At 37.5% G+C, this 25,947-nt stretch overlaps 1 protein-coding gene across 1 annotated transcript in view; it reads right to left on the bottom strand.

Annotated features, from left to right (window-relative positions):
- Positions 1-25,947, bottom strand: part of LOC136707191 (tensin-3-like) — a 63,916-nt gene that overhangs the window by 17,121 nt on the left and 20,848 nt on the right. The window contains exons 4-14 of the mRNA XM_066681129.1: positions 25,627-25,749; positions 24,847-24,911; positions 23,361-23,444; positions 20,683-20,795; positions 18,075-18,135; positions 17,883-17,958; positions 17,219-17,345; positions 16,537-16,602; positions 15,379-15,480; positions 5,668-6,756; positions 744-895 (exon numbers count right to left, since the gene is read on the bottom strand). Coding sequence (XP_066537226.1) covers positions 744-895; positions 5,668-6,756; positions 15,379-15,480; positions 16,537-16,602; positions 17,219-17,345; positions 17,883-17,958; positions 18,075-18,135; positions 20,683-20,795; positions 23,361-23,444; positions 24,847-24,911; positions 25,627-25,749 — 2,058 coding nt within the window. The remainder of the gene's footprint in view (positions 1-743; positions 896-5,667; positions 6,757-15,378; positions 15,481-16,536; positions 16,603-17,218; positions 17,346-17,882; positions 17,959-18,074; positions 18,136-20,682; positions 20,796-23,360; positions 23,445-24,846; positions 24,912-25,626; positions 25,750-25,947) is intronic.

The following is a 25,947-nucleotide window of genomic DNA, read 5'->3' on the forward strand; positions in this document are numbered from 1 at the left end:
TTCCTTATCGTTCTGTTTTTCACCAAAGTCTTTCCTCTGTCGCCAGCCAAAGAGTTTTTTGAACCATTTAAAAAATAAATAAATAAATAAATAAAAATAAAATATTAAATTGCCAAAAAATTTTATTTGGACAACGACGGAATGTGATCACTGCTGTAGTTTGGAGATTTTACAAATGCCAAGTTTGTGCTGGATGTCTGCATTTCGTTATGACTGGCAAGTCATAACAACCCTCTGAAAGGTTTACATGTTATGTTTAATTTAGTCCCTACTCAGCTCGCTTGGACCCAGGAGTAAGCAGATACTTAAAAAAAAAAAAAAAAAAAAAAAAAAAAAAGGACCCAGTTCCACATACCAGGTGTTAGATTTGCCAAAAGAAATATCAAAAGACCAGTCGAGTAGAGTAGAGGACATGCAGTGGAAAAGTGCCATTTGTTTGAAATGTAAAATAATTAATACATGTAATAAATGTAAAATAATAAATAATTCATTACATGATACACTATTTCGAAATGTCTAAAGCCGATCCTTAATAATTAGAGAATAAATAATAATCCATTGTGATTACTCATTTCCAGATTGTATAATCTCCTTAGAAAAGCATGAAACTGGACGCTCCAGAGGAGCTGCACACTAGCAAATATTCACCATGCTTAATTGTAGATGGTTATTAAAGACCAGGAACAGGACTAAGCGTAGAGACTTGCCACGATTGGAAACCCAAACCACATATCTTTCCTTACCGGTGATGGAGGAACACTATGACTGAATGTGAGTCTCTCTCCTAACTCGTGCTCCACTTCCCAGACTCCTCGTCCACTCAGCTCTGTGTGGTCGCTCACTTCACTGCCCTGCCGACTCAGACAGTGCAACTTCTCCCCCGCTGGTGGGACAGCTGATCACACAACATACAGAGGACATTACTACAGTGTGTGCAGTAACATTGAAGCTAAAATGTTACAGTCCATTGTTGAAATGGAAAGGAGCACTAGTTTAGGAAAGAGGAAAAGCAACCAAGAAAATCAAGGTGTGGTATTAAGCAAGGATTTGAAGATCGAGGCATGCATGGGAAAAAAGCAATTGAAGTAGAAAGGCTAACAACAAATAATTCAGTCTATAGTTTCATAAAGTCTCACTGAAGTAAAACATAAATAAGATCTTCAGGTAATATTTTAACAGTTCCTCTGTTATTTCAGTATGAAATGTACACATTTATTGCTTCATCAAGTTATATCAACCTTGCCGGTTCACTTTGTGATTTCCGCCACCATTTTGTGCCCAGTTGTTAATTCCATGTCACACGTATGTGTTAAGAAGTATTCCACTGCTATTTTTTACCTTTTGAACAATGCCAGCTAAACGGCACTTCTGAGCAAACAGTTTGTTGGGCCGTCTGGCCACAGTGTGAAGTGTCAGTTAGAACGGACATGCTAATCTTAGCCATTCACAGAAGTGTTCTTCTATTTCTGCCTCTGGAATGTTAATATGGGAGGAGGTGGGGTGCTCAATGTGGGGCAAGATGGAACAATCACCATTGCAAGGCCTAGATTAGAGAACAGTTCATTGAAGCCAGTTTGCCGCATTAACATCTCATAGAAGAAAGTTAATGAGCCTCACCTCCCTCACCTTAATTAATGGCCCTATCTCCCAACACACCCCCAATGTGGCTCAAAGTGCTTTTGTTCAAAGGATTTCATGATAAAAACATCTTTATCCAGGTAACTGAAGCAATCAATATTTATTTTTCTTTAATTTATATATTAGCTACCATTGGCTATCAAAATTTCAGCCAACAGGCCTTTAGATATATTGTAAAGTTCCTAAATGGTTTGAAATTAAATCCTGCATTGATGCTGTTACATAAAGTAGTTACAAATGCACAGCCTGATGTCTGACAAATTGTTTTATAGTAGTTTTGATATACAATTTTGGCCTGATTAACTTGCAGTTAATTTTCCCCTGATATACCACTACTTAGCTTTATTACTTATGATAAGCAGGTTCACAGGATATTTTGGATGTAAAATAAAATGGCTATGTTGTAGTTCTCGTTACTCCTGGTCCTGGTCACAATTAAAGAAATCAGAGGCAGTAAGTTTCTCTAGAATCGGTCATTTTATGACAAACCACTCTGCATTACTAGGCTTTAATTATGCCAAAAAGAGTTTTGTTTCCAGTCAAGTGGTTGTATAATACACCAAACTAAATTAAATCTGACTCATGTTAGTCATTCACTTGGAACAAATACATGACTTAGCCTTGAAATTTTATTCAACTATTTGGGAAACAATAATTTGTCAAATCACATATAATATGGTCTATTTAAAATAATTTTTTTTGTCAAATTATTAGCCTCAAATACAACGAATTCTTTATGTTAATCCCTTTGTAACCCCATTATTGATTTTGGAAAGTTTTCTTCATTATTTTATAATCATCTAGAGCTCCCAAAATACTAAAATATTTGCATAATTATTTGCAGTGTAAATAATTATTTGCTTTCTGTTTTTATTTGCATGCTTTAAGCTGTGATCATTCAGGACTAGCGTAATAGGTTAATTTATTAATCTGCAATATCATTGTTTTTTATAACACTGAACGTATTAATTTCAAACTAGAAGTCTTCTCATCATCACTGTAAAAGCAAAACCTTCCATCTCCAAATGTTTAACATTAAATGGAAACTAATAATACATTATTTGTGGGTTATTTTAATGGTAAATTCTATTTGAAAAATTTCACAGGAAACATTATGTCAAAAATATATGTAAATACTAACAAATGGAGATACATGACTTGCTCTGAATTAAGAAAATGAATTCTGCAATTCTTAAAAGCAAGTGAAGTGTGCTGGCATGTTTAGACTTCACTTGATTGTATCAAGCTTTTTTATTTTTTGTAGCCTTAGGACATAGGCCTGTCTGTTGGCAGGTAGAGAATGTTTGCCCCAAAGCTACTTCTGTTCCTCTCCTGGAAATTCCAGTCTCTCACTTCTGCCTTCCCTCTCAACCAGCCATTCAGGCTCCACTATCATATCCCACCTTTACACAGAGAATGAGTCATCACTTGTTTGACTAAACGTGTAAGTCATAACTCATTCAGCAAAGACTTGAAACCACTGCCAAGAAATTCTCTTAAATCTTCATTCAGACAGTTAGATCTGATATTATTTTGTCTGATCATACCCCTAAATATCTAGAACAGAAACCACATTTGACTAGACCTGTTCAACAGGGATGTGAACCAGACAAAAATGTATATTGATGCAATACCTTGAATAAATTCTCATTTATTTCTAGTAAATCAAGTCCTTTCAGACAAAGATACAAAGAAAATCTGATCATTTAATTGAGAAAGCTTTTAATCCACTCTAGGTCTAAAGCTAAAATATGTAGTCTAAACCTGCCTTTAAACAAATATTAAAGTATTTCTCCTCTTAAATTCACTTAGCACTTAAGTGTAAAGTCTAGAACACACAGTCTCAGTATTACTTCTAACTAGTTCTAGGACTAAAATGTGCAGCACTGGCTTAGTCATAGTGCATTTAGAAGACCTGTTTACTCTTGACTAAGGCTAGCTCATTTCAGTGCTAGCATTAGTCAAGTAAAAAGCTTTTTTTTATTTCATGAAGTCTTAATTTAGAATCATTATGTCTTTGAACTAGGAGCGGGACTAAAATGTGAAGTCAAATTATTCTTGTTTTAAATAAAGTTTATTTTCCTCTTAAAAAATTAACTAGAACTACAAATGTCACTTTTGAACGTGTGTTCAAAAAGCATTATTTCTTGTTTCACAAAAAAGAAAAAAAAAAGCTTTTTTTTTTGATGTGTGTCTACTCTTTACTAGCACAAGTGATAAAAGATGCAATGTTAAATTTATTAAGGCAGCAAAACATCTCCTCACTTTTGCTCATTTCAGTTATGCTATGACTTGTCCCTCTAGCTAATACTCTACCAGATATAAACAAACCTAGGTGAGTTATTTTTTTATGGACAATTACCACACCCCACTCCATCTGGTTCCTTCAAGCAAGGTGAAACCTGCAAAAATGGAATCCATTCCCAACCCTGAAAGCATGAAAGATGTAGGAATTTAGATTAATCCTCAGTCGTCAGTGTCTTACTGTACCTGACTTTAGCCAGAACCTGCATAGCTGCTGTGGCGTTTATGCGTGGACAATCCGATTAAAATATTCCCTGTCCCCAATTGTCCAAGAACAAGAACATTCCTCAGATTCCACTGCAAAGTGTAGCTTTAAGGTGAATACCTGCATCCTTGGCAGAGTCACACAAAGCCTCTGCAAAAGCCCAGTTGAGTAAACAGATAGAATTCAAAGCATCCATTTTGTAAACATGCCAGGATAATGCTACCTGATAATCAACTGACTAGCATAGTGTGCTAATACAAAAAGAAAGTTTTCACATTTGATCAGTATCACTAAAATTCCTGAAGCCTTCTTTTCTCCCTCCTGCCATCTTTTTTCTTTGTTTCTAGTCTTCTCTAGATCTCCTTTTTTCCTCTAAAAATGCCTTGGGTGTACAGTAGAATCTGTGCCACTTCTCTTCAAATAAATTCCCACAACAGGTTGTCCCCGCTATTTAGATATGACACTTTGCTGATCAGCAACAACAAAATCAGAACAGAGCAACAAAAAAAAGGCCTGAACTGTGCTTCTAATGTGTCCATTAGTTTTAGGCAAAGGTGAGACAGACTGAACTGGAACTTGCTGTAGATTCATTGAACTGGAAAAACTTAATAATTTATTATTGTGTAATTTTAATAAAAAATATCCTATTACTAAATTAAGCCATAGCCTCAATTTTATTTTTAACATTTGAATGACCTCTTTTAGAGAATAAGTTAGCAGAGCAGAGCATTTTAAATATGAGGGATATATTGTTTGGAGCTAAAAAGCTGTTCCTGCTCTGAATGTACTGAACTGATTCAAGAAGCAGATACTTGACTAAAGACAAGTCCAAACACCTCCTGATCCCTTCCAAAATACTTGAGGTCCTGGCAGGAGCTCTGCCTTTCTTTTCATGTGTAACCAGGTGAAAACACTGCCTTACTCAAATTCTGGAATTCCATCACAAACTTAGCAACGCTGTTTGTCAAGCATACCACAATAGTGTCAAACCTCATCTGTCAAGCACGAATCCAGGGCTACAGGGGTCCTTTGCCGTCTCAATGTCTTTATTCCGTGTTCTGTCTTGCTTTTTAGACAAGCTTTGCATATTTTATGATATTAAAGCCACCCTGCTAAAGCATAGGCAGGCTGGTACAACATTAGATGTTTTAAAATGTCAGTTAAACAACCACTAAAATGTCCAGTATGGGAGATAAAAATAAGATGGTGTCAAATCTATTTCTGCTCAAGGTTTTACCCTTGCTTTTCTATATAAGCATCCTGTTTGGTATTATTTTCAAAACCAGAGACTGATTTTCAGAGACATTGTAACATCACCAGAAGTGCCATCACCAAACCCACCACCAGAACCCAGAAGGGACATTCTGCTTTGAAGTTGCTTGGCCAGATTTTGTCTTTTAAGCTGTTCTATAATGTTCAAATTATTTCTTGCTCATTTTCGCAAAAATGAAATAGCTTGAGAATCCAGCCTAGAAGACAAAATCTGATCAGACAGCCCCAAAACCTTTCCTCCATCTTACCTGACTGCTGGCTCCTGCTGTTCTCATTGAGTCTGAGTGTCAAGCCATTGTTGGTACGAGCAGCAGTCACTGGTACACCGTTTTTCTTAACTGAGTTTGTCCGGGTTGGGATAGGCACAAACGTAGGGTCCAGGTCCAGGATGAGCTGGTTTAGCTGGTCAATGGAGTTGTCAATGTCCACTGTAAGCGAGTTAAACTCCTCATCATGACTTTTGTCTCTGTCTTGACTTGGAGAAACCTTTAGACTTGAAGTGCCACTGCAAGTCACAGCTTGATTGTCGCTAGTCATTTTGGGTGGGATATCTTGCTTGTCCCTATGGAAGGTCTCCTCCACTCCAACTTCCTCAGGCAGGTAGGAATAATGAGGAGCTGCAACCATCTGCTGCTGGCGGACCCAGGTCTGGGTTGAGTAGCTTCCCTGCCGGAACAGCTGAGCCCTGGATCCCGAGTTGGACGTGCTGTTGACCGGAAGGGACACAGTCCTTTTGGCAAGGCAGTTTCTCCGTGCCTCAGCATAGGCTCTCTCATATTCTTCCATGGCTGCTGGTGTGTGATGTGGGGTGTCCTCAACCCCTCCAGGGCTGCAGAAACCATCCGACAGGAGTGAGTTTTGGCTACTCTTGTGATATGAGGATGAAAGTGTCCCCAAACTGTCAACACTACGTAAATCATGGCCTGACATCAGGACTTCGTCATCCAAGATGTCTGTCTCACGGTCTTTGGGCCGAACATTGCCATTGGCGTGCACTGATGGATGGTGGAGCACTTCCCGAGAGGTTGAGCTTGGCTCCATGCCGTCATCTGCCTGGGGCTCATCTATCCCAAAGCCGCTCAGCAGACGATTCAGCTCAGCTTTTTCTTGCTGGCTTGGCCCTGCAGATTTGCTGCCAGACACCGGGCCACGCTCTGTCCACAAAGAAGTGCTGGAGAGGCCTGAGTCACTGCTGGCCGATAAGCCGTGGTCACTGTGCTCGGGACTGGAAGTAACGGAGGTGGTGCGGGCAGATCTGCCGAGGGTGACACTGCTGACCTGGCTGCGTTTAGGGGAGAGTTTGTCCAGGGTTGTAACCTGGGGCTGCAAGGGCGGAGCTGAGGGAGAGAAGAGATGGAGTGCTTCAAGAGGTCAGCTGGATCACATACATTTAGAGACAGATAAAACACAGGACACTTCTCACCTATAACAAAGGTGGGGTTCGTGAACACACAACTTTTTCTTGAACAAGAGCAAATACACATTTGACTTACCCTTTCTTGTTCTAGACCCAAAATTGCAAAGTTAATGTATTTATGATCACATATTACATCTGGTCATGGTGATATACCCACAGTTACGACCCCCAAATGTATAATGTAATAATGGAGGCCTAATGGAGGTATCTGAATATCTCAGCCAGGTTTGATTGACCTAAACTCTGGTACATTTCCAAAAATTCTCATGATTTTTTATTTTTTTTTTGCCATTTTATGGTAACTGTTGCATAGGATAATTAAAATCAACTGTCATTGTATTTATATAAAAACTAAAAGTATTATTATGCTTAATTAAGACTAACATCTTTAAATGGTCTCACCTACTTTTTTTTCCTTGATGGAATGTGCCATTTTCAACTACGTAACTGTTAAAATTAACTGGAAAACTGATAAAATGATAATAGTCATTTTAATACTATACAAGAGTTACCATATAGTATAAACAAGCAGGAGAGTGTTTAAATTCAGAATTACAATAACAAGTTCCATAATAAATGCCTTAAAATATATTTGTATAACTAATATTTACCATTAATTAGTTGAAAATTGTTTAAACCAACACACATCAGTGAGTTCAAAAGTTAAATTGAACCAAATTGTTTTACATTGGTATAAATAAATGTTATGTATAGCATATGATTTATTTATAAATAATGCATATAATTTTGCATATTTAAGGAAATAATGCAGATCATGAAACAGTGTTTGAAACACGCAAATAATAAAAAAAAATAGAATATTAGGATGTTTTTGCTTGCTAAGATATACTGTTCTGCAATGTTTGCATAACTCCATTCACTCCCAGACCAAGTTTACACTGTCTAAAGTGTTAAGTTAAGCAAAGACCATAGCTTGTCCACATTTGACCTAAGCATTCCACAAAGTCAGGTGGTTTACAGCTGAGTTCCCACAAGCTCCTGGCCCTCTGCATTATGCCTTAAATCTCTCTCTCTCTTTCTCTGACTTCTGCAGCCACAGAAAACACCAACAAGGTCAATAGGCACAGAATCAGGATATTGAACAACTATCAAAAACAGTGCCTCAAGGAAAGACTGACTACTATGAGAGAGTCCGTATACATTACCCTTGGATTTCCAGCCATTCAACCTGTGAGACAGAAGCATTGCCGAGAGCCTGTGTGCTGCTATCTGATGTGGAGAAAAGCAAATGAAGAGCCAGACACACTGCATGGAGCTCCAAATACCAGGCTTGCATGATAAAGACCTCTTGTTCACACATTTGCACGTTCACACCTCCACTCCCCCCACATATACATATATAAAGTCAAATGCAAAAGTTTGGGTGCAGATTACCTGTTGCATTGATTTTCTAAGTTAATATAGGCACATCTATTCTGTACATTTTAATGAACAAAGAATTATTACAAAAATAAATAAAGTTATAACTTTTACTAAAAAAGTGTATTAAAAATGTGCACTAAAGTCTGCTGAAAAATATCGTACTTAACAGTTAAAATAAATTAACAAAGCATTTGACCAGTGCCTCCAAACCCTCTGCACACGCCTGCCAATATAGACTTTCAGTTATTAACAGTCTCAGCTCAAAATGCTAAAGTTTTTCTAAACTCTATTTCCCAATGCCATCTCTCCTTCTGCCTTTGACTCTTTTCTCAACTCCTACCCCCTCCCTCGTACTTCCTTCTCACCTCCCTCCCAACCAAAAAGGGGAAAAAACCCTTACCTCCCTCTTCTTTCAGTTGAGCTTGTGTAAGAGAAAGTCACAAAATTATGTTCCTCTAATGTCGGAGCAGAGAGAAAAGCCTGATTCAGCGTCGTAGCGCAGCGATCAGTGTTTTCTGCAGGTAACGCTCTGTGCTGAGCTGCAGAATACGCTGGCCTTCTTTTTTTCTACTTTAACTCAGCACAAGGACTAGGGGCAAGGGGGCCGTTGCCAAATATGGAGAGAAGAATGTAAACATGGGGGTGGGGCTTAAGAGGAGGGGGAAGGAGCTGCGGAAAGTGTCACCCAATACCTTTTCAATCCAAGAAAAAGGTAAAACGGTAAGAGAGAGAAAGAGAGAAAGAGAAAGAGAGAGTGAATGTTGAAGAAAAGATAAAGGGGAGAGTGTGAGTGTCTTAACTTTTATTAAAATCTATAGAATCAGCTGATACCAATGTGTATATTACTTAATCAAAATCTACCACTGTACCTACTATTGAACTAACTACTAAATAAGTACTATTTGTAAGTAAATTAATTTCATTTAAATAAGAAATTCCGAGTAAATCTCCGTTCTTAGAGTCGCAAAAGTGGTGGAGATGTTTCTCTGAACAGAATGACAAAGCACTTTTGTAACTCACTCTGTTGAATGCCGTAAATGTAAAATGGAACAGAAATGACTGGAACCAGGAGCCTAAAAATTTAATGAAATCTCCCTAACAGAGTTATTAAACCTAATGGTGTTCAACACTCTGCTAGAGTCTTAGGACATTGTGTTAAGACATTTTGACATAATGTTCTGCCCTACAATGTATTCAAGGAGGAGCTGTACTTGCAGGCTATTGTCATGGTGAAGAGTACAAGACATAATCTTAAGGTTTACAGAACTGTTTTCAGATTTATGATTATTTTACCATTATTGACATTACATTGGGGAAATAAAGTAAATTTGCTGGTTGAATATGTAAACTAGGAAAGAATGTAAACTAGACGTATTTGTTTTAACAGATATTGTGTTACTTTCACCACCACTTTAAAGAAACTGCAGTCAGTTTCTATACAACAGACTACTTCACATCAAACCTCTCTGACTTTGTGTACACCTCAGTGGTTGATTTAATAAATAAATTCTGAACGAAATGGTGGAATTGCCTTTTATCTTTATTATTAGTATTATTATTATTTTTTAGATTTTTCAGTAGGTATTGGGGGGGGGGGGGGGGGGGGGCAACATAGTTCCACTGCCCAGTGCTGGTTGGCTTTATACTCCATAAGAGGTGAATCTTGACATTAAGCACATTGGCCCCATCAACATCTTTGTCTATAACAGGTGCAACTTCATAGTTGAATTCACACAATAAAAGCAGTGTCTACAAACTTCTGGACATGTAATATATCAACCGGATAGAACATTTTAATTGGGGGGGGATATAGCAAGAACAGGAAGAAAGAAAAGAGATTGGAATCCAACAGAAAGAGAGATTTGTTTTCGCTAATCCATCCATCCATCCACAGATGAAAACAACATTCCTTTCTGTAACTAAACAGCTCACACAGTGAACGCAGCTTTTTAATTAGAGTCCCTGTGCCTTCTAGTTGGGTTCCTTTTATACGAAACTCAGCCCTCAGCTCCAGCATCACCAAATTACACGCCTGCTGCTGTCAACACATAGAACACTGTTATGGGACCAGATGTGCTCTGACCCTAAATTGCTGGGTTTACTGATTGTCTCAGCCATTTTTGACCTGATAAATATGGGTAAGAGTTTTCAGCCAAATATGACCAACCCACCATCCACTCAGCCTGAATTTATTCCATTAAAAACAAAGCACAACGTCTAACTACAACCACCACTGCAAAATTACAAAAATAAATAAATAAAAATTCAAATACTACAATATGTTCCAATAGTAGCATTTTAACTAATAATAATCAGGGCATTAAAAAGCAATACTTTATCCATTTGAGAAGAGCAAGAGTTATTCTTCTTTAATTTTAAAATGCATTAATATAATTTATAACATAAATAATAGCAATGATACTAATATTATATTATACAAACATTTAATTTCTTTCACCCTGTTTACCTCCCTGTGCACGTATTGGCCATGTAATAGTGTTAGTGAGCCTTTTTTTCTACTCATATGGATCTCAGCTGCACCTTTTAAAGTCCCCCTACAGTCACAGATTAAACCCCTAATAATCCATATAATCTATGTTCATTAAAATGACAAATGTAGAAGTCATTTCCAAGAAACCAGCTTTCACTTCATTCAATACACACAGAGCTCAGTCTCTGCCTCTATCTCCACCCACATCTCTGCCACTTGCTTGAGAGTTTCAAGTTTACTGGAACCACTCCACAAGCTGATGGAATCGAACATGTAGGTTTATGAGGTAAGAAAGGCTGTCTGTCTGAATTTGCCTGTCTTTGGATCCCTGCAGGTTTAAAATGCACATGGAGTCCTGGACTTTGTGCTGTGGAGGAAAACATCCTAATAGTACTACAATATTAACTGAAGTTCTATTATAAATGATACATTAGTATCACTACAATCATTAATAATAACAATAATCACATGGATGAGCAGGTGGAATATCTATTTTGAATTGGAAAGTGCACACTGATGTTTGTGTCTGTTCAGGAATTGTGGAGGAGAGATTTTTTTTTTGTATGTGTGTGTTTTTCAGAGAGAGAGCGAGAGAGCACGAGAGCGCGAGTGAGTAAGTATGTGGTTTTCTTGACATTGACGGGCAGCTGAAATTAGCCTGTGTGGACTGTAATTATAATTCCAATCTCTGCCTCTTTCCACAGCTTGCAGAAACATCTCCATTTGGGAAGCACATGGCTCCCCAGGAAAAGACATTCCATACTAATCCCTTACAACCCTGATACAAATTAACTGGAGGAATGATTTCTATTAGAAATGTTATTAGATCCTCAAGGACTCATAAAGAGATTAAAGGAATAGTTTTGTGAAAAATCAAACTTACAATTTACATTTTATCCCAAAAAATAAAATAAATCAGTTTAGACATACTCTTCCAGGTATACTTTACAATATACACAGATACATTTCTAATCTGATGGCATTTGGCACCCTGAACATAGGCCAGTGATGTCAGGTATGAGACCTACTTATTCCAAACGTACTGAATGAGCTCCATCACATCAGGGAACATAGCAGCATTGCTCTATAGCCCAGTCCTGGGGAATTTTAAACCCCAGCACATGCTCATCATTGGGCATTAAGCTCATAAGCATCCCACTTTATTTTTGTACTTTCCTTGGAGTTTTAACAAGCTGTGCTTCTACAGTTGAATTCCTGCTTCCACAGTAGGTGCCAATAAAAAAGTTGATTTGACTAAATATAAAAGGGGTTATAGGAGATATTTCTATTATCCATTAGCTATCAAGTGCATCAGCCTTAAAGCACAACGTAGACTTAGGACACCAACAATATCCTGGCAATTCAGTGTTATTTGGGATATTGACATTGGTAGAATCAATGACAACAGATAATAGGAACCTGCTAGAAAGAGAGACATAGTGGGCTGATAGTAGAGACTTGCTGAATTCCTTGAGAACTTTGAGCTGGCTCTCTCAAACATTGTGTTTACATGTTAAAACAACAGCTCCAAGATACCACAGGAATGCTTCTTCATCAAAGAACTGAAGGCACCAGCCTTTTTTTATGAACTTATTTTTATTTTTTTAATAAGGAAACTGCCCTGGTTTACAGGGAAACCTACATGGGTTTCACTTTTGACATGGTCCAAATTACAAAAAATGTCCAAAGGGAGTGTGAGAGCAGGGCTGAGGGACACTCTTCCGAAGCCACTCTGTATATATTTGTCTATTTTCAGGCAGTTGTGAATTCCGTGGTTCGCTGGTGAGGTTTGCCATAGCAGCCACCGAAAGGAAGAAAATATTCCAGAGTGTCGGCTCCTGACCCCTGCGGTGGGCCAAGTGTGTGGGTGGGGGCATGTCTGGTAACTGTGTGAGTATGTTTAGCTTACAAGTATGCAGTGCCAAGACAATGAACTATGAGTTACATGTTTTGTTTATAAATCACTTTAGGAAAGTGCCATTTTTCAAAAATCAAAAGAAAAACAATGTCACCATTATATCTCCAGGGAAGTGAGTGTTCGTCCTCCCAGTCATGAATCATCCATTTTTCCAAGCCTGGCATACTCCACCCATTTTATAAAGTTTAATTTCAGCTAGTGTTTAATGTTTACCCAACAAAAATATATCTAATTCATTACTTCAGCTAACATCTAAATCTTTACTACATCTAGCATCTTTACATAAGTAGCATCTACTTTACTCCAGCTAGCATCTAACATTTTTCTCCTTCTAGCATGTTTACTTCAGACAGCATTTAACATTACTTTAACTATCCTTTAAGAATTTAAAGCTCCAACTACTCTTCAGATCTTATTGTAATTAATAAGCAATTTTAAATAATACAGCTATTTTAAACGGGTAATACAGTATTTGCAAAATACATGGAAAGATTCTGCTTTGCCAGTTTTCAAAAATGTTACTGACAGGCACTGACCCTCCTGATGGCAGCTGGCTTAATAAATGTTTTATCTGATTTACAAGTGCATACTGGTCCCCTGGACCCTGCTTTCCTTATTTTGATTTCAGAAAGTTGGCAATCCTAGATAAGCTCTAACATTTACACCAATAAGATTTTTATTTGTAGTTTTTATGATGTGAATATAATGCTAAAAATCATTTTTGCTGGTATTTCCAAATTTATATAAAATGTGGGTTGCCAACTTTTTTTTATATATGCTTTAACTTGCTTTAAAGACCTGCTTGCACAAATAAAAAGCACCACCTACAGTATAGGTGCTATATTAGTCTACTATTTCACGATTTTAAATATAGATAATTCATTGTAATATACACAAAAAGGAATCTAGGTTTTATTTTATGGGCTATTCTAAAGTGCCTTTGTGAATTAACACTCTGGACCTTTATTTAACTGACAAAATTACAAAGAAAATATTTCCAATGTTTTCAGTGAGCAACTTGATTTTGTAAATATGTACACATTTTGATGCATACAACACACACACAAAAATAAGGGGCAAAATAAGCATGAAATGTTAACAGAAAAGTCACGTCACACTGTTCTGAAGCATTACATTGTAAGCAGGTGACGAGTAAGGCAGGACATCAACGTTGAATGAGCACAAATTTCAAACCCTTAGATGGCACTGCATAAGAAACTATCAGGCTGTGGAGGGGAGGGCTTCAAATGACATAAGCTTAAATAAATACATTTATACATAAATAAAAAAAAAAAATATATATTTTTTTTGTCATGAAATAAATAAATGATTTAATCTGTCTATACATTCCCATATTTCATAATTTATGTATTTTAGCTGAATAGAATCAGCTGAAGAGTATCAAGCCAGAAATGGCAAAAATTCCACTTTTTTCCCCCCATCAGTTCCCAAATGATTAAACAGTGTAATTAAAATGGAAGGTGATGGTAAACATGCTTCTGTTCCAACTTTTTTGAAGTGTGTTGCAGGCATGATATTAAATTTGGCTTATATTTATAAAACAAATCTTGTTGTCAAGTGTAAACACTGGATTTATTTTCTTTGTGCTTCTGTAAGTTCAAAAAAGCTTCAAGAGAATTAACACATTACAGATTCTTGATTTTATTATATTTAACCAAAATTTTCTGGAAATGGGGTTTGTACATGCACTAAAAATTTAAGTACATTTGACTAAAACATGCATGATAAGAGTTCATAATTACAAATCCATGCTATCTCCAGGTAGTCACTGGCTGTTATTGCAATCAACACAGCACTATGGGAAATGTAGTAAACTGGAACAGACTATTTTTCACTCAACATTCTTACTAAGGCCACTGTGTGCCTGTGTGTTTGCTAATGTCATCAAGTGGGTTCCTTTAGTGTAATGTGTAAGATTTATCAGAATCTCCCAATGATAAAATCTTCACTACCCTCAGTGTGAAGGAAACCTCAAAAATCAAATCAACACAAAATGTGTTTGTTTCTCAATATCAACAGATCAACAATGAGATATGCCTTCATGCCATGCTGAAGAATATACTTTTGCCATGCCAAAAAGTGCTTTATATGCAGTAACAAAAAGTATTTGGACATTTTTGCTACATTTGATACAGGTAATTATGTTAAGGAGGAAATGTCAAACTAAGATTTTTTGGTTTTTTTTGTTTGTTTTTTTTAAACAGACTATTCCATCTTTCTTCGTTTATAGATTTCATACATCTCAAACATTCTTTCAAAAGGCGTATTTCATTTGGACAGACTTCTGAATGATTGCACGTGTATTCCATTCTTTTTTGAGGAAAAATAGTTGCAGATTTTGCAGTAGCATCAGTGCAGTCTATTTAGAATTCTTCTCCAGGCTTTTCGTACACATCAGTTTGATGTTAATATAAAAAAATCTCTCTCTTCCAGAGGAAGAAATATATATATTTAAATTATGTTATGAAGTAACAGAATATTATTGATTTGCTCCAAATATCCAAATACTTTTGGGAGTGTTATGTAAAGTAAGAGCTTTCTGACATCTTCATGAATATATCAGTAGGCAGCTAAGAAGCAGCTTGGTTGTAGGCCATGCCTCTTTTTTACAGCAAAAAAGTAAATAAAAAAATATATATATTTAATTCTCACAACACAAGTAGTCAAAAGCAAGTGTAAGAAATTTTTGGAATATTTATGTATTTTTCAGCTGTTGATTTGAACGTTACCTTCACCGTTGCAGATGTCCTGGTAGGAGTCCCATCTGGTGAGAGAGTCTGTGGCGCTGTAGTCTACAGAGACATCTGCACCATTCTGCCAGTGTTCAGCTCCTGAGAGACAGAGATGACTTGATTAGATGTATTTTCAATCCGGTTTTCTCCCCAGTATTTAGCCATTCCACATAATCATTAGTCCTCCCCTAGCCACACAATGCTACAACACAAGAGGGTGAAGGTGGCACGTGAAACACCACTGCATCTTTTCAAACATTTGCCAATGCAACTTCAGTGGACAGCTTAAAAGGCTTGGTGGAGAACACTTACTGTTCATAAGCTAAAATACCCCCCCCAAATTACAAAAAATACCCCAGAGTACTACCAAGTTGGGGGGGTTAAGGCTAGCATAAGGGATCTCAGAATCATGTGAATCTACTCACAAGTTAACTAACACATGCCTGTATAAACAATGTGGGGAGAATGACTACATCCATACAACATCCAATGAGATTGAGGCTAGTTGTGCTCTCCGAATCAGAGAAGGCTGAGGATTTAGCTCACCAGGATTTAAGCTCACAATTTCCCATTCATAAAAAATTATTTGAAAATGGTACATGGTGAACTGTCACTTTCTCAGTTGAAATCGGTGTAGTGCGTGTCCTCCATTTGTGAGAGTCTCACTAATAGAACTTGCTTCAGAAATGAATTAGAAAATATATTTTCAGTCCATCAGATACCATCTTGTGCAGACACACACAAACACTGAGCGAAGCAGAAGTTTACGAAGCTACCTCTATCTTTATCTCCTCACTCTCGCTGTCTTCTGCAGAGTTTCTCTGGTTGGGGAATTGTTGTGTGAAGTGTGTGCTGACAGGACTGCAAAAGAGCTCAGCAGGAAAGTGCGCGCGTGTGTGTGTGCGTGCACATAGGAGGGAAAGATGACAGAGAATTATAAACAGGGTGGAAAGAAATAAAGAAAAGATAAGATGGGTCATGCATCATTATATAACCCATTTATCTCTCGGAATACATTGAAAATATCACATTTCTGAACAGGGAGTTTGATAAAGAATGTACCTATGAAAGTTAATGAGACAAAAAATAATTAAATAAATAAATCAGAGCAACAGAGAGCAGTGAAAGAGAGGTAGAGGAACAGACAAAGAATACCTTGTATCCTTTCTGGACCCTCAGAGAAGACCAGCTCCACTTTTCCATAATCTGGAAATCTGGGATCTAAAAGGAAAACAGTGGGTTTTCAGCACAGCTAAAGAACAGCTCAGTGTGGGTTTGAGGCTTTGGACAGCAGTGCTGTTCCAGCCAGGAAACTGCACTATACATATCTATTGACAGACTGTGGCTAGTGTGGTGACAGTAATGGTCCCTGCCTACCAGGCTGCTCTGCCTCATATTATACACTACATGGTCATTGAGAGTGGAACTCTGCTCATTAAATATTTCTGCTGAAATTAAGAGTAATACTAGCTTGTACTCTGCCTTACTTCATATGCCCCATTTCAACTACAGGACATATATTACCTTTAATGGTACATTTACAATGTTTGTTTGTGACAATAATGGAGCAGTACAGTCTCTAGAGGGTGTACAGTTCTGAAAGAAGCCATTCCTTAAAAGATATGGAGCGTCTGAACAAAAACAAACCAGTGGGGGAGTCTGTTTTCCTGTGAGAACAGCAGTTCTCCAGAATTGTCTAAAGTGCCTTTAAGCACCGTGACCTTGTGCTATTGTGCAGGTGCTCCAGAGCAACACTTATTTCAAGCCTTTGTAGATGATATACAAATTAGCAGGAAGAGATATCATCTGTTTGGGCTGTGTGTTTGTTCGCAGATACCTTTGTTGGCATGTTCCAAATCCTCTTTCTCAAACATGAGGCTGTAGTCCTGCACAGCGCCAGTGTGGAACTGAAGTCTGAAGACAACCTCTCGCTGAGACGGACTGCTTTTATGGAAACATTTCAACTGCAAACACAGAGTTATCTTTAGTTACTTATATTAATGAGTTGTATTTTCATATTTGCACTTATTCTGCAGATGTTTGTTTAAACATAACTAACATTTTACATTTTACACCATGGTTGTTTTTGAAGTACAAGTAGAGATTACAGGTTTAAAATGTAGAGCTGCTTTCAAACACTGCTCATAAATGTCCAAAATGTATTATTAATATGTTAAAGAAATACTCTGGCTTTTTCAACATAAAATTTTAGAAGCATATGACCACATACAGTAGTTTTAATGCATTTTACTGCCTTTAGAAAAGAACAAAAGAAAAACTATTGATTTGAAACGTTAGTTACAGATAATAGAGACCTATGGGCAGTTCAACTTAGCAACAAGCCAAAAATAAACTTGTATTACAAAGAGTTTTACCAAAAATAAAGTTAGAAAATAATCAATGACAAGTGATGGTGCATTACAGATGTTGTAGGTAGAGATTGGATTGAGAATTACAGGAATATTCCTTTAAATTGTACTGAATCAAGGTAATAATTGTACCATTATGTCTCCCTTCAGTAGCTGAGCTGGCTCCAAGACAATGCAGACCTTGTGTCTGTGGCCAGGTCCAATTTGACTGTACTCACATAAAAAAAGAAAAATTAATAAACCTGCACCATCAACAAAAGAAAGAGCTGAAGCCAAAGAACAAAAACAAATAATATAAAAATTGAGCATAAACATGGAACTCACTAAACTCCTGATGAATACACTGCTTGCATCCCTTGGTACACCTTTATGTACGGACGACACACTGCAAAACAGGGACAAATGTACCATAAAATGACTGATTATATTGCTATATTATAGCAGTTTTATCACAGGACTTTTAAAGGTTGGCTGACAATACAGAGTATTGGGAGAGTCCTAGCTATAGCCTTTAGAACTATGGACCCGGAATCACTGTGTGCAAGGTGGGAGCACACCCTGGACAGGGCACAGGTCCATCACAGTGCCATACTCCCTCCCTCCCTCTTATGGACAATCCCACATGGACAGTTCACTTACTAACGGGTGTTCTTCAAATGTGGAAGAAAACTGGAACACTCAGAGGAATCCCACACAGACACAGGTAAAGGTGAATCAAAACTAAGTCAATCGAAATTTTAAAACCACATCCTCTGGGCTAAAGAGGAGAGGGACCATCTGGCTTGTTTTAAGTGTACAGTGCAAAACCCAGGATCCATGATGGTGCGGGGGATGCACTGGATTGGGTGACTTGAACACCACTGAAGACACCATAAAAGCTATATCTCATGTACAGGTTTTAGATCAGCATATGCTTCCACCTAGACAAGTATAACTGTATTTCAACAGCATGGCTCCAGAGTAAGGCATCCAGATGCTAAACTGGCCTGCCTGTGGTACAGACCTGTCACCCACAGAAAACATTTGTTTATGAAATGCAAAAATCTGACAAAGTAGACCCTGAAATGTTGTGCAGATAAAATCCTATGTCAAACATAGCTTTACCTTTATTTGTTTTTGTGGCCATTAAAGCCTTTAGATTGAAATAGGGTCCCCCCCTTTTTTTAATGTAGCAGGGCACAATCACACACTCCCCTCTGATCATTATCAAAAGGGAATAGATGAAGATACTGCAGTGATGTGGCACAAAACCTACACTCCCCACCACACACAAACGCTAGTGGGGAGCCCTAACAGTGTGCTAGATTGAAATATTTTTAACAATATAGAAAAAGATTTAGAAGTATTCAGATACTAAACTGCACTTCCACAGAATATAAACTTCAAGTAGTAAGACGTCATACAACATTTTATTCCATCAGAGCAATTTTTAGCATGTTTTGAGAACTCTAGGGGATTGTGGGAAATTTGATCTATTGTCTTTTGTGCAATAACTGTGTCAGTTCATGAATCTATGGCTTTTTACCTAGAAAGAAGCATGCATGCATGTGTGTATCTCATGTTACTGTGGTTAGTCACGTATCAGACAATGATTTACGGTAAATCCTCCCCTGGAGTGTTTGGATTTGAGTCAATACCTGCATGTACAGGCTGTTTATTATTACACCATTGAGTTTCATCTGTTTATTATTACACCAAAAAAGGCTCATTATTTTCCTATTTTAATCTTCCCAGTACCATTCCTTGAACTCCACCAATCCAATAAAATATATTTTAGAGGGAACCCAGGGGACTTGATAAAATTAAAACAAAAAATGTTATTCTTATTTCACTATTTTAAAAATGTTCTGCATGTGATGTAGTATTTCTCTTATTATTATGCTATGTTTAAGTTAAGTTTAACAGGGTTAATGGAATACCAGAAGGTATTAAAAAGTCCAATCAAGACTTTTTGTCATGTAGTACTTAAGTGGATAATTTCAGCCTTTAGAGGTTGGATAAAGGGGGATTACAAACATAATCCACATATCTGAAAGAATGAGCAAGACATAATCTATAATACCAGTGAGTACCCTTCATAACAAATTATTTAACTTACAGATATAAAATTCTGTAAGCATTTCCATCTCAAACAATGATATTTATGATCAGCCTACCCTCTTAAAAAAGTGTAAGGGGTTCTTTGAGCAATGCCATAGAAGAAAACCTTTTGGTCCCATAAAGAACCATTTTTGTTAATACGTTCAAATGAGAAAAGAACTTTAAGATTCAGTGATTTTTAAACCTTTAAAAGGTTCTCCATATTCACATGTCTCTTAAACACACATGGTTCTTCATGGAACCAAAAGTGGTCTTTCTATGGCATCGCCTAAAGGCCCCTTTGTAGCATCTTTATTTTTAAGAGTGTAGGGATTACTGACCATACATTAATTAGAATTAATTACATTTGCAATGTAAATACACTATCCATAATAAGACCAACAAATTTCACCTAAAAACCCTTCTAGATATTCTATATACATTATTGGCTATAAGTTGAAACCAAATCAGGTTTCAGTCTGTTGTTAGAAATGGTGGTGAAATCAGAGGAGCTTTTTTCTGAAGTTGTGGACCATGGTGGCCACCATCAGATTCCTTTGGCGTGGAATTAATTTATTGACCACTGTGCTCGCACACAGAGGAATTTGTTCTCTGCATTTAACCCAGCTCTGGGCGACTGAACTGGCAAACTTGTGGTTACAAACCCAGTTCCCTAACCACCAGGCCACGGCTGCCCACCACCGTGCGAAGGGCTTATTAACATTCATGACTGACTGAGTGAGTAAAAAGATTATTCTATAAAATTTAAAGATGTGCCCAGATATCTGATATCGGTATAGAAAAAGAACATCAGAGAAATAAATAACACAGATTTAAACAGAACAAAACAAACCTCCGGAGTTGTCAAAGTTGGGAATGCCGTGGAGAATGATGCAGTGCAAAAAGAGTGGGGAGGCATTCATCTTCATGGATCCACTCAGAAGACTGTTCAGAATCCACACATATCTAGGGGAAGAAACAAAAAACATCAACAAAATCTGAAATCAGTAAATGGGTAAATCTGAATACTTGACTGAATGTTGTTCACCTTTTTTGACACATAATATACTACAGCTTGACAGAGGTCCGTGAAGTCTGCTTTTCAGTATTCTAATAACATGGCAAACCATAAGTTGGTGTATCTTCATTTTCACTTAGAAATGTAACAAAACATACCAAAATTAAGCATGAATGAAGCCTGGTTATAAACCTGGATGTGGAACCATGTTAAATGAAATGACTAGAGTTAACAGGCTCTCAGATGTGTTGAATATTTTCCTTTAATTCACATGTTCAAAAGTCTTATGTAATTATGTAAATCCTTAAAAACGTATGAAGATTTGCCCCAGTTTGGTCCTAAAAGCTGGTCCTATTATTAGGAAAATGGAATCTGAACTTGGGAGTCCAAAAATGCACAACTGGCTTCATGCTCTCTGGGTGGGCAGGATAACCACCCCTATCCCCATCACTTAGCACAATGCTATAGTCAATTTATTGAACTTGGAGAAAAGCAGAAATAAGAAAAAAAAAGTGGGTGTTAATAACAATAATGAATAAAAAATACACAAAAAAAGCAATAACTGAATGCACTCTCTATTGTCTGTATGTTTTGGTCATATGTGGGTGGTGACTGTTTCAGTGCAAACAATGTAATCGGTGCAGTTTGTATTAAACTGTGACTGAGACAAAGCAAGAAAACTAAAGGCCAGACTAAACTCTCGGACAGTTGGTTTATGGTATCTGATGCTGACATTGATGTGGTATTATGCTGTAAACTGGACAAAGACACACATGTGAGAACTGTAGCAGAGATCATACATTTGTGGAGGATGAGTCTTCATAATGCACCGTATGAGTCAGAGTAGAGAAGGCATTGGGTTACACACATTTTCTTTCATTCTTTTTCTTCTCCTTTTTCTTTCTTTCCCTTTCATCCATACTCACTTTGTATCTCTTTCATGTTCATTCTCTCTCTCTTGATAAAGGCATATAGAACATATCTACATATCAAAAATGAAAAGCAGCACCCCTCTTATGGTACTTTCACATTGCTTGATGTCTAAATAAGGACTCCCATTTATAACATATAGTCTGGACGTAAGTTCCAGAACTGTATACATGCCTCCCAAAATTGCTAATTCACAGATAGTGGAGACATTTGAGCTAAATCTGTCTCACGTTTGGCACTTACAGCTTAATTACGGCACTGGCAAGTGTTTTGTGGGCCGGATATGGGCCAACTATCATGAGCCAGGATAGACTTGGTTTATGGCACGTGTTGTGTGGGCCGGACATGGGCCAAATGTTGACATCTGGCCCGTATAAGATGGACTCGTGGTTGAGTTGAGGCATCCAGACTCACCCTGAGTCAACGCTATCATTCCAGGCCAAATGTGGGCCTTAAGAAAAACTGCAGATGTGTCTCATTTGGGCGAAATATTCTTTGCTGCCTGGGGTTTGTAAATCTCTGACGATCCAAATAGATTGGGCAGCACAGTGGTGTAAGAGGTACACATAAATGTACATTTAAAAGGTACAACAGTGTTTTTAAAGTCCAGTTGTGTTCCCTAAAGGTAGATTACATTCTCTTCTCCAGAAAGAGAGGTGAATATTTGTAATCTTTCATTATAGAACTGTGTAAAATAAAAAATCATGTAGATAAAGCGGGGCATATGAAATCAACACAATTTGTTCCCTAACATAGGTACAGGTACAAAGGTACAGAATAGGCACACTTGAGGGAACCACCACATAGACAGTTTTTCCTGACAGTGACATTGGGTGAGTCCGTGTATGTGAGATTCCTGGTGATGGGCTTGCACCCCGTTCAGGGTGTGTTTATTGCCTTGTGCTGTTGCCTCTCAACCAAATAGCTGATGTGTGGTGAGTGTACTTGGCTGGCGTCCACTGGTTGTGGCTGATGCGACTCCTTAGTCTTCCAAAGAATGTAAAGCACTTTGTGTGTCTACAAAATTGCTATATGAGTAAGCGGTAAGTGTGAGTTGGTACAAATTTGTTGTAGTAACAGTGACTACTCTTCCCACAAAGGCTTCAAAATATGTATTGAAACACTGCTGCATGGATTTAATTGCGTTCATCCACAAGAGCATTACTGATAGGCACTGATATTGGATGATTAGATTTCATGCACCTAAAGCCAATGCTTTGAGGTCTATATTGTATTCTCCCATTCCCTTTGGCACGAAAGGTGGAGCATTCACAAAGACACCATCCCACACATTCTCATTTCATATGTGAGACATTTAAGCCACAAGAGAAAGGGTCTTAGTAGGAGAGTTCTACAAACAAGACCCCACCACATCAGCTATAGCTATTATCACTTTTCTTTCTTTAACATGATATTGTTTGTGCTCAGGTTTGTGTTGAGTTTATTTGAGTCCTAGTGTTTTTTGGCTTTGTAAGTAAATCATTTAAAGTCCTAGTTTAACTTTCTTATGCAGCTTTTATTTTTGTGCCAGGTTTACGCTCCTTTTATCCTACCACCACTTCACACATGAATGACCATCTTACCTTTTCTGAGACGGAGTCATCAGAGCAGAGACTTTATCATCATAGAACTTTCTCATAGCAAAGCGGTCCAATGCCTGGTCTGCACTGCACCAGACAAAATAAAAACAGACAAAAATAGCATGAGAATTGAGAATCATTCTGTGAGTATATTTATTTGCAATGAACATGACTACAAGAGAATTGTGAGCAAAAGGGAGGTCGGATATTTAAAGAGTTCAATTTAATATTTAATATTAACACTGGCAGGCATTGTTAGAAGAAGAAAAAAAGGAAGTGGATCATACAAACAAACACAGAGAGAGAGAGAGAGAGAGAGAGAGAAGTAAGTATCCAGTGAGGTCAGGATTGCAGTGTGGAAGAGCACAATGCCCTGGTTAAATAAACACTGACGAAGGGGATGCACTATCCCAACACCACTAAACCATTAAAAGCAGAAAGCACACACACCGAAAAACACAAGCGCGGAGTGTACGGACACATGCACACACACGCACACACACAGACACACACAGATAGAGAGATAGATACTCATGAGGGCCTTCCAGTAATCAGAAACACTGATTACTGTAGCATACTAACGCTACACCCAAACCTAACCTATACCTCATTAAGCAAAAGTAAATGATTTCACTCTTTTATTTTTCCCACATTAAACTACCAGTTTTTGTAAGAAAGCATTAGAAGTTGTGAGCACCATCAAAATGTCCTCACAATGCAACAAAATGTTACATATTCATATCCTTGAGGGGACATCTGGTCCTTACAAATGTATAAAAACCCACACAAAGCACACACAGTGTGAGGTTTTCAACAAACTCTTTCTCACTCACTCACACAGATTAATCTCCTAGTGTGCAGTGAATAAATAGGGAAGTTACACACACCACAGCAGGAGTGTGTGTACTGAGCAGATCAGCATGAACACACATGTGATAATCACCATTTCAACCAAAGGATTGACCAGAGCTGCCCAATGTCCTTGACAATCACAGCATGACTACAGCTTAAGTTTTAGAGCATTAGTGTAAGAGTCCAGTAAGTCTCTTTAAGATTATTGAATATTATTATAGTTAACATTTTGATATTTTTGGGAGCTGTAATAATAACATAATCAAATTAAAGTTTGTAAACAAGTTATTTCAGTAACAGACTTCACTCTTCTGGCAAGGTTTTGTCTTTGAATAGTGCTCCAAGTATTATATTGCATTTATTCACAAAAACAGGTCAGGTACCTATGTCGGTTGATTCGTTTTGAAACACCACGCCAACTCGTCACAAAAGGTACAGGAACTACATCTTTCCAGACAACTCAGGCGACATTACACCCCCTCTAGTTAATTCTTGGCAACAAGCCTGGTGACTGTTTCAAACCTGACGATTAAGGCCTTATATAGTTTCATTATAGTATTATCCTCAAAATGTCAGTGAGAGATTGATACATATGTACACATGGTAGGGGAAGGGAGGGTGAGGTGCAGGTCAGTACCTGGCTGAGATGTCTGTGAAGTGGACAAATGAAGAGATGACGACTCCAATCCTGCCTTTTCCTCCCTGGAAGTAATGAAAAAACAGACATACACAATGCACAGGAGCTAAACACAAAGGTGATTTGCAACACATTACATTACATTTACTCAATATGTAATTTATGCTTGAGCTTTTTCAATTTGTTTTACATTAATTACTACCTTAACTTTGAGTTTAGTGAGAACGTTGTTTTTTCCAGTTGCAATTTTGCCAACACTCTTAAAGCTTAGATAAACAGCAGAAAGTCACAGTATTACATACGCAAAGCAGTTTTGAACTGTGGAAGTACCCTGTTTATTTAATTATTTATTTATTTATTAGCTAGCTTGAAAAACAGCTGAATCAATAACACGATAATGGAAAATCTAGACCATTTGATCTGCAAACTATTCTCAACACCTGAACAAGGTTATAGTACTAAGACATTTTCTGCTCAGTACCACTGTCATCATTTTAAATTATATATTCCTGTTTGTGTAATGTCAGTCTTTGGTAAATGCTCTTTCTTTTCAGCAGCATTAGTGCTTTACATATTTTACATCTGGCAGACGCTCTAATACAGGAGCAAATAACAATAATAATCATGTTACAGACATAGGGGCTAATGCTCTAATTGGTATAGCATGGTGTTACTGCACTAGCTAGGAACTGAACCCTAACCTGCCATGTGGAAATCAGTGGTGTTTTCAGAAGATGTACAGATTTAAATGTGAACAGTGTGTGGCGTGTGGACTCTCACCCTGCAGTGAATGACCACCACATGCTGAGGGTCAGCATGAAGCCAGTTTTCCATGGCCTTGCAGATTGTGCAGATTTTGTCCAATGGAGGAGCATGCAGGTCCGGCCAGCCTGTGTCCAGTGTCTAGAAATAGTTCAAAACATAAGCAACATAACTAGTTGTATAAATTTGTATAAACATGCAAAAGTATAAGATAGCACAATTAACTTCACTCTCTAGTGTAAATAAACTAAATGAACAAAAGATATAGAAAAATAGTATGAGCAGGTAGTAGCAATTAAAGGCAATTTCAAAGCTTCTAGGGAACTGCTGGTCCCTCTG

The sequence above is a fragment of the Hoplias malabaricus genome, chromosome 9 (genome assembly GCF_029633855.1).
Source record: "Hoplias malabaricus isolate fHopMal1 chromosome 9, fHopMal1.hap1, whole genome shotgun sequence".
NCBI lineage: Eukaryota > Metazoa > Chordata > Actinopteri > Characiformes > Erythrinidae > Hoplias > Hoplias malabaricus.